Source organism: Haplochromis burtoni, unplaced genomic scaffold (genome assembly GCF_018398535.1).
Source record: "Haplochromis burtoni strain Fernald_Lab_line unplaced genomic scaffold, NCSU_Asbu1 Contig_440, whole genome shotgun sequence".
Taxonomy (NCBI): Eukaryota; Metazoa; Chordata; class Actinopteri; order Cichliformes; family Cichlidae; genus Haplochromis; species Haplochromis burtoni.
Window position 1 is genome coordinate 66,066 of NW_024582801.1, and position 9,499 is coordinate 75,564.

General features: G+C 42.7%; 2 protein-coding genes across 2 annotated transcripts in view; one reads left to right on the plus strand and one right to left on the minus strand.

The window, feature by feature from the left end:
* si:dkey-91i10.2 (uncharacterized protein LOC555224 homolog) overlaps positions 1 to 3,829 on the plus strand; it is a 59,468-nt gene extending 55,639 nt beyond the window's left edge. Inside the window, exons 7-8 of the mRNA XM_005944990.3 lie at positions 170 to 315; positions 639 to 3,829. Of these exons, the coding sequence (XP_005945052.1) occupies positions 170 to 315; positions 639 to 1,467 (975 nt within the window). The 3' untranslated portion in view covers positions 1,468 to 3,829. The remainder of the gene's footprint in view (positions 1 to 169; positions 316 to 638) is intronic.
* A 206-nt stretch (positions 3,830 to 4,035) lies between these two features.
* tsn (translin) lies at positions 4,036 to 7,569 on the minus strand. Its single transcript, XM_005944996.3, has 6 exons — positions 7,389 to 7,569; positions 6,141 to 6,234; positions 5,962 to 6,058; positions 5,578 to 5,693; positions 5,412 to 5,491; positions 4,036 to 5,104 (listed from the first exon to the last, which is right to left on the minus strand). Exons 1-6 carry the CDS (start codon positions 7,452 to 7,454, stop codon positions 4,874 to 4,876), a joined length of 684 nt encoding a protein of 227 aa, XP_005945058.2. The 5' UTR covers positions 7,455 to 7,569; the 3' UTR covers positions 4,036 to 4,873.
* Positions 7,570 to 9,499: the final 1,930 nt, after the last annotated feature.

A 9,499-nucleotide genomic window follows, 5' to 3' on the forward strand; every position in this document is an offset into this window, starting at 1 on the left:
CTGGGACTAATAATTTTTGGGAGTATTACTGTCACTCCCTGATAACTGCTATGCTCACTAATTAGTACCCTTGTGTGAAGTGATGAGACGAGAGCCAAGCATAAAGTCTGCACGTACCACTTTGGACAATGACTTTTAAGGCCGTTGCTTTCCTGTGGTTTGATTTCAGGGAGATGAAGATCTGCTGACAGTGCACATAGGAGAGATCTTTCTGGAGTTTGTCAACATGCTGCCCGCCTTTCAGACCTACTGTCTGCAGCAGTCCACCTCAGTCAACATGCTGAATACACTGGAGAAAGAAAAAGAGCTGCTAAGGTACACACAAAGTACAAGGACTGGTCTTCCTGTGGCTCTGTGTGATGGCAAAATTGCTGTGGGAGCTTTCTCTTGTTCCTGCCACGGCTGTGCTGTGTAATTCTTAATGGAAAGGACAGCGAGTTATCACTTATTCAGAAGATGTTCTATTTCAAGAGCAGAGCTACAATGATTCATATTTTTAGACAGAACTGCAGCTCACCCATGACTCAGGCTGTCTTATGATTCCATTAATCAAGTTTTTAAGAGTTTCCCCAAAGATATACACAGACTGTAAGAATGTCTCCGTTCTCATCGTCCTCTTGTCTCACTTCTCTCTTTAGAATCTTCCTAGATGTTTCTCAGAATGACAACACAGCCCTGCGTCGTATGAACCTGCGCTCCTTCCTTATGGCGCCCCTCCAGCGCGTGACCAAGTACCCGCTTTTGTTGAGCCGCATCATTAAGGTCACTCCCGAGTGCCACCCCGACTACGCGCGTCTCCGTGAGGCCAAGAGTCGGGTCGAGTCCCACCTGGAGCACATCAACATGAAGACCAAGCAGGAGGGCAACGGGGTCACCTGGTCCCTGCGCTCGTTCCGCCGCGACAGCCGCAAGAACCGGGAGGTCATCAACATCGAGATGCGAGAGGTGTCGATGAAGACGGTGGGGTGGGCGAGGGAAAACACGCGATTTGTCATGGAGGGGCCGCTCCAGCTGTCCCAGCCGGCGGACGGTCAGTGGGTGAAGAAGGGCAGCAAGGCTCTCAAGTTCCAGAACGTCCAGAGCCTGCTGATGGTGAGGACGCAGCGGGCGGTTGAGGGACTGTGCGCCGACCTGGTGGCTCGGGGGGATCAGATGGAAAGCGGCGGAGAGAGCATTCGGGACGGAGTGCTGGTTCTGATCAAGGACAAGAGCAGCGGGAAGTTCACAGTGCTGAGAGAGCCCATCCGACTGGGGAACTGCGTAGTGTCGACAGATCCGGACTGCGAGGACACATTCGAGGTGCTTGACATCCGGCGGGAGTCTTTCGTTTTCCGCGCCTCGGACAAATCTCGCACCCAGCAGTGGTTCCACCAGATTAAGAGGTACGCTCGGGACTTGGGCACCTGGAGGAAAAGACGTAACGCTTTGCCCAACATCATGATCAACACGAACCAAACGCGGTCCTGAGACTAACCACCACTCACCTTTGTTACACTGTAAATAACCTCCTACTGCAAAAATCAGCCGACAACAGGAAGCATTTCCGAGTGACTCCGCTGTCATAACTCATCAGAATTCAATAACAATAAATAAAAAGGGAAGAGAGAAAAATCTCAGACTCTCATGAGGGCAAGAAAACGACGAAGCACTTTGTTTTTGTTACGAAGCTGTAAGTGCGCCATACTGTCATAAAATATTATGTATGTAGATTTAATTTGAAACTGTTACATTACAAGAGCAAAGTCAGATTGTTGGACGACCAAATGAAAAACAAAGAAAAAAACTTGGGTCGATCTCGTCGGCCTTGATTGTAAAGACTGTTTGCTCTCGGAGAAGCAGAGCTGTGTTTTTCAGTAAGTAACGTGTGTCTGTTGAACAGCATGACTGAACATGACCGACTGCAACGGGAAAAATTGTAACATCTTTGGTTTTTTTAGTTCCTTTTCTGTTTTTTAATACAACACAGTGTGATGTAAGAACATTTCTCAAGGCAGAAATGTCGTCCACATCTTTTTGTTCGGTGGTTTTCGTTTGTCGTCACCGCCCTATTGTGTCCGTGTGCCGCCCTCTACTGTACATTGGCGGTAGGGCAATCTTTCACTGCCAGATAAGCAGTGGAGCAGAGCCTCTCAAAACGGGCTGTACAGACCTCCCGCGTCACCGTCTTTCAGTGAGAACTCACGTAACAGCAATAATCTCTGCCAGTTTCAAAGTAAGTAGCTACTGTATATGCATTTCGTTTTCCTGAGGTTTTCCTTTTGGCGTTCAGGTGTTAATCCTGATTTACCGTGTCGTTGGGTTTTATGTGGCACATTTAACTGGAGTCTGATTGGTCGGTGGGCACGACTAAAGCTTTCCCTAATGCTAAGGACGCCTCTGTTACGGTCATTATATTTAAGTGCCATGAAAGCAGTTTGTGAAGAGTCTCGTCAGTCCTCTTTCTTGGAACATCCTGTCAAACCAGGTGACGTCAAACACTACCTGTGTGTTAAGTGCAGAGTTTTTCCAACCTCGGCTTCAGGACCTCATGTGGAGACCACCACTGGCCTCTGCACAGTTGTAATAATGTAATAACAGAGAATCAACAACCATTTTTTTGTATTATTGAATGATTTGCTGGTTGTTTCTTCAACCAATCATTTGGTCTGGCATCAGTAACTCCTAAGAGTCTTCTTAGGAGACTCACTATATTCAGATTTTAAGAATATCACTTTTCAGTAAACAAACCACTTAGAATCACTGACTTTCTGTTAATAGACTATCTATTATGACTTTAATACTTTAACTGATTCAGTTATGCCACCATTTCTTGTCCATCCCACCCTCTGTGTAGCTGTGAGAGACCAAAAAAAAGGTTCTGTTGTGAAACTCTGGCGTTAAGGTTGAAAAAGCCTGCTACCTTGACGACAAACGCCTCAAAGAAAAAGCATCCAAACCATCTCGTCGTGACGCAGTTTCAGCTGTGTTATGTGACTTAGCGATGAGCTGTTGTGCCTTGGTACTTGATCACTGTTAAATGAAAACTGACTGAAGTATTTGCAATCCGTCATAGTAGCATTAACCTCTGAAATAGACTCGTCTGCTCTCCGTCACTTGACCGAGGTTCATTTACAGGCAATATAATTATTCCTTCGACAGTCCCTGACTGCTGATGTGATCGACTGATCCTCTGTGTCTTCTTCTAATTTGTGTTTTTACTACTCATGGTGTGTTTTTTTTTTTTATTATTTAAGAAAGCTTTATTTTGTTTGATGCACTTTATTATTATGATTCAGTAATAGTATATTCTCCAGTGTAACTGCTGGTAAAAACTCTGTTACACAGTCATTACTGTTGACCATACTTGATGTAAAAGAGGGACTCTGGTCGACCGAAGCCGATTCCAGCACTTTGAAACTATAAAGTCGACCCAGTCATCGAAACCAAAACCACCCGATAAGACCAATGCTGTTATGTTATGAAGTAGCACGATCACTGTGTTTTGGAGGGCAGGGCTGCTCAGCTCCACACCGATACGCCTGTACTGTTGGAGGACGCAGTTTCAGATTTAAAAAGAAAAAACTAAACCTGCAGAGTTTCATTAGTTTCTTTTCCTCATTTGTGTATGAAAGACCTGACGTTTTATTTCCTCAGTGTAATATATTGTGCATTATATTAAAAGATTTTAAACACAACCTTTATTGTTGTTGTTTTTTCGTGTATAAAGTCTTTTATAACGTAGATGTGTGTACTTAGAATCATTCGCATCATCTTTAGGATTTCAAAGACAACAATACACACTGAACAATTGAGATCAATTTATTTGAAACAAAATCACAATATAGAAGAGAAACAGTGATTTTTTTTTTTCTATATAAAAACACCATTCAGCAACATTAAAGTATCGAAGCAAACTGAAGCATGGACGCCCACAACAGAAACAAACCTTCAAGATGTTTCTCTCCATGAAAAACAAAAGGACACACTGTACTACACACAGAGACGTTGGCACTGCGCTGCAAGGGTTTCTTACTGTATGAAAACAAAGAACATACCTGACTCATCACAGTAGCTTTATGTCATATGAAGTGCATCTTTGTCTTTTCTTTGGCTCGTCCTCTCCCAGAGCCTCGTTTATAAATGCTACTGATGGAAATCCAAAACCTTCTGAGTTCAAACGCTTTAAAAATGTATGAATCGGTTGTTACTCTCTTTATGGATTTTAGATTTAATATCTCAAGTTTGAGTGGACCATCTTCTTTATAAATGAGGCTCCTAGATATTTTTTGTGGGGTTTTTTTGTTTGTTTTTTTAAACAATAAAAGTCAGAGTCCTAAGAAACACCGGGCATCAAATGCTGGTAAACAACACAAATACTTGTTTCTTTTTTCTTTGTAAACGCATAAAAACAATGACAGAATAAATGAGCCTGGCTGGAGCGTTTCACTCTGAGCCATCTTAAACAATTAAGCATCAATACACTGTAAAGAAATAATAAAAACTTGACTGTTGCGAAAGAGAGTGAACAGCTGCAAAACCAGCTCAGTTTAACAGGGATCAGAAGACTGAGAACGTGTTTCCAAAACCAGCAACAAATCAAACCGTTGATAGTAAATCATCTGATGGGGGGCGTCGCCGCCTTTGCTATCCTTTCCGACAGTCTGCCATCCACCTGACGCACATCTCACGCATGCATTCGCACAGATATACGCCGATAAGCACACACACACACAGAGTCTGTCTTCGGTTGCTGGGGCCTCAGGCAGATCCCTGGCTCTCATGTTCCAGGTGGTGTAAAGTCTCCAATCTGCAGCAGCCATGGAGAGTTCCCAGCTTGAGGGCGGGGCAGCCACCACGCCCTCCTTCTCCCACTGCCAATCGCACCCTCGCCGCTCTACTTCTCACCAGCGGTCTCGGGCTCCTTGGCCAGACCGCGGATTGACAAGTCATAAACGACCTCTTCGATTTTCTTCACGTCGTACTTGAGGCCGTCGTAGCGCTTCCTCAGAGGGTCGTTCTTCAAGTTGAGCAGGCGGAAGCCCGAGTCCAGCTCGTTGATGAAGTTGGAGATGCGCAGGGGCCGGTTGTAGTCTCCTGCTGTGACGCTGTTTACCGCCAAGCGTGACTGGATCGACAAACAGCATGGTGAATTAAAGTCAACTTATACACAACAAATCATTGTTTACAACATTTTTGGAAATAATCTTACCACCAGATTTAAGGACAGAAATTACTGCAATAATATCTTTCTTCCCCAAAACACACACCTGAATGCTCCAAACCTGCAAACTGGCAAAACTTCTGCTTTTATAGAGGAGCTCAAACTTGCTGGTGATCAATTAATCAAGTGCTTGTCCTCATGATTCCTAGAATGCATTTAATATATAGAACATGACTGTAGGTAGCAACATAACAATTAACAGTAAACTCACCAGTTCACTTGCCATGATCAGGACGCCTGCCAGGTAGTCCTCTACATCGAGGTGGAAGCCTTTCTCTCGCACCACTTCGACTACAAGGTGGAGAGAGAGGAGGAAGCAAAGATTAGCCGACTTTCTCCAGTGAGACTTCGACTTTATGACATTAAGCGGTACCTACTCCCGAGTATCTGTGCCACTTCCTCCCGCTTTACAAGAGATTCACTCTCCAGGTAGACAACAAACGCTGCTAAGAAAGCCAGACGCTGCAGGACAAACCGCCAGTGTTCATGGAACCTAAAGAGAGAAGAAGAAAGCCGAGAAACAAAGATAAAAACACTTGATTTCTTAAGGATATCCTGCTCACAGTGAGTCCTGTTTCTTTAGGGAGTCAGAGGCACATAAATTAAAATACTTAATAATAAAACAAGACAGTTAAAAACACATTATGAGCAAAATTTTGCGAGTTTTGGTTTCATGAACAAAATAACAAACATTCAAAAACTCATTAGCGCTGCATAATCATGACGATAACTGTAATTGTTGAGAAGAAAGTCATTCCTACCTATAATACTGCTCCATAGGAAATTTTGTTTTGAGTTCAGCAATTTGTGTCCTGACTGTGCAGAACAGCTCCCGCGCCTTCGCACATTTGCTGGGAACTAAAAGGAAGAAAAAAGATTATCATACCAGAGGTTCAAAAATCATTTTATCCAAGTATCTACAGCTCCACGGGTCACTCACTTTCTTTGAATCCACTTGGTTGGTGGACACTCTGTAGTACTGTTAGTATTTCCCTGGCGGTCTGTTCCAAGGTTTGAACCACCTTACGAATATCCTGTGAAAAGAGGGAATGAAGAACAACAAAGCGTTTAAAGCTTCTACTAAAGTCCAAATAAAATCAATATACCTTTGCCACTTTGAATACCTAAGATGCTTACAACAAAGTCTATAAGACAGAAGAACATATTCCCTCTCTAAGCAAAAATGTGTTTCGCTTGTCGTTACTTCACTCAGATGTTTGACCTTTATTGTGGAGAGTGATACATGTGCAGAATTTGACACTACGAGGAAGTTTTCACAGTCACTGCTGATGTGGGGATAATTGCTCTATCTGCACATTAACTCTAAATGTGCATGCATCGCTGCAAGACCTGACTGCTCCCTCTCATTCCCACACATGTACTCTGTCTCGCTTCAAATGAAGCATTATTTATTCCTCTTCTCTCCAGAGCATACTTCCACCTGCTTTCTACTCTCATTACAGATCACAGTGCCATCTGCAAACATTATAATCCACGGAGACTCCTGCCTGACCTCATCTGCCAACCTGTCCATCACCCTTGCAAACAAAAAGGAGCTCAGACCAGATCCCTATTATAATCTCAGCCCCACCTTGAACTCATCTGTCACTCCTACCGGACACCTCGCCTGTGTCTGGCTGTCTTCATACATGTCCTACACCACCCTCATATACTTCTCTGCCATTCCTGACGGTACCACAGTTCCTCTTTATCACATGCTTTCTCTGTATCCACAAAGACTTTCTCTGTACTTCACCAGTACATTCATATCTTCTACATTATTAATAGGCAATGTTATTTTTGTCTATTTTACCCGGGTATATTTTTCAATGGTTTAAAACCTGTCTTAGGGCGATACAGCCACAACCAATCAGCAATATTCGGAATTAAAGCTATCCCGCATTAAATTCACTAATTTTTAAATTAACTTTGGTTGGGGAAAAACGCTTTACAAGCGTGGTAAAAAAAACAACACTGGAGCTTGATGATATTTAGATTTCAGTAAAAGTGACATTTATTGCGAACTGTTATCGACCTGAATTAAATTTATTAGCTGATGCAGCTAAACCATAATGTCCCACTTACCAGGGTTAAATATTTTCATTAAACGTTTAACGACAAGTCTTCGGCTCTGGTTAGCTGCTAGCTAGCAGTCTCTGTGAGCTAACGCTGTGCTGTTCGTGCTTACCTCTCTGATGTCCTGGTCTGCGCTCAGGAAGCCCTGGATGTAACTGAACATCTCGGTGACAGACATTTCTCTTCTGAATCCAGCCGTAAGCTTGATACCGAAAATGAACCTTCCGCAGCTATTCAACACATCAACGTGCACGAGAACCGTCAATCTCCGCCTCCAGCTGGCGCCTGGTGATGATGTCATCAATGCATAAATCAGAGCCTTCTTCTTCTTCTTCTTCTGTATAGGGTTTACTGGGGGTTGGCAAACAGCAAAATGGTGCAGTACCGCCACCAACTGGTGTGGAGTGTGGACAGAAATGACAAAAATAATAAAAATAATAAAAAAAATTCAAAGCCTCTCTAACAAATGGGTCTGCCTTAAAAACCAAAATACAGCCCGATAACTTTCACTTACAGAGGTCGTGCGAAACAAATCTATCAAGTCCAACTTCACGTCTATATCGTCCAGCTTTTTGAGCAGTTGTCTCCTTTCAATATCATACCTCTGACAATTCAAGAAAACATGTTCTATTGTTTCCCGTTCCCTACTGCAGTCACAGTCCCCTGTACAGTGTTTACCTATTAAAAACAATGTGCTATTTAAACCAGTATGTCCGAATCTCAGTCGAGATATAATCGTCTCCTCTCTCCTGTTTCCGCCTGTACTTCTCATTTCCCCCACCTTCCTTTGGATCTTATAAAACCATCGCCCTATCCTCTCTTCCTCCCATTGCTTCTGCCACCTTTCCTTCATTTTGTATCGTATTTTACTCTTGAGCTCTGTCCTACTCACACTAATAACCATATCTACCAAATCTGTGTGCCGGCGTCATCGTGCATTTTTCTGTTTTAAAAGTAGAAGACAGATGGGGTTTTTTTTAAAAATATATAGATTAATAATTGTTCATTGCTTATTTCATTACTTCAGTGTATACTGTGGTTGCTTAATTTTAAACAGCTTGTTATTACAAAAAAACAAAAAAATGAAAGTGATATTTTTACCTAATAAATCCAGGTGTGCAATTACAGGCAACCCTTATTAAATGTAAGGGAAGCTAAAGGTAGTATGGGGATATATGGGGGAGCCTAAAAAATGTTTTGTCTACAGTTAGGAAATTTGACCCTTCTTTGACCTCAGTGGGTCCACCTGGAAGACAGACTCACTGCATTACCTTATCCTTCCTGTTGACGGCGCCAAACCAGCACTTTTGCTACTGTTGCCTTTGCGTGCTGCTCGTTAACGCAGCCTTACCAGCCCCAGGTGCATCGTTCATTACGTGCGAGAGTTTGGATTTTCATCACTGATAAATACATACACTGCTAAAAATATAGATATACCCACCCGTCTTAAAAACTATGAGTTAAAAACGTCTTTAGCTCAACGCTCTTAAAATGAAAAACAAAACAAAAAAAACTGGAGTAGTAGTTTAAATCACAATTACGTCAGAATATTTATCCCCATTTTTATGGTTATAATTTTGATTTCGTATTTTAAACTACAGTACACTGCAAAACTCTCGAGCCACCCGCAGTTTCTTTATATCTTACTTGCAAGGTGTCAGACTTTTTAAGTTGTCTTGAGGCATAGCTCTCCAGGCTTTCTTAGGGTGAGCTTGGTCCTTGCACCAGACCATTTTCTGAGGCTTGTTTGGTCTTAAAAAAAAAAATCATACTGACCTATGCATTATTCAAGGACTTAAAAAGTCACCTAACTCAAGGCACTTTGAATCTATGATAAACTGCACAAGTGGAATACAAAAGAAGAAGTAGACTAGACAGACTTAAAAACTATCTACAGCAGATGAACAGTATCTGAAAGTCATGTCTTTAGGAAATAGGGGAGGAAAATTCAGCACAGCTCTGAAACTGGAGCTGAGAGATGCATCTGACCCTTCAACTGATCCACTAGTCTAGAAGACACTATGAATTAGGGCTGGGCCATATCATACCGTTCACGGTAATACCGGTATAATGTTGGCAGCAGGAAACTGAAACACGTGAGAACAAAATCCAACCTCCAATCCAAACGTTTGCCTCGTTCGCTTGTAGTCGTCAGATTTCCCACAGCAACTGAAGGCATCCCGTCAGCCCGCCGCTGACGCAGAAAAGTCAGCCTGTCGATCC

Excerpts from the sequence above, each read along its gene's own strand:
- tsn (XM_005944996.3), bottom strand. The coding sequence starts at position 7,454 with ATGTCTGTCACCGAGATGTTCAGTTACATCCAGGGCTTCCTGAGCGCA. Across the intron at positions 5,492-5,577 it reads AGTGGCACAGATACTCGGGA|TCGAAGTGGTGCGAGAGAAA; the intron begins GTAGGTACCGCT and ends TCCACCTTGTAG. Across the intron at positions 5,105-5,411 it reads TGATCATGGCAAGTGAACTG|TCACGCTTGGCGGTAAACAG; the intron begins GTGAGTTTACTG and ends TTGTCGATCCAG.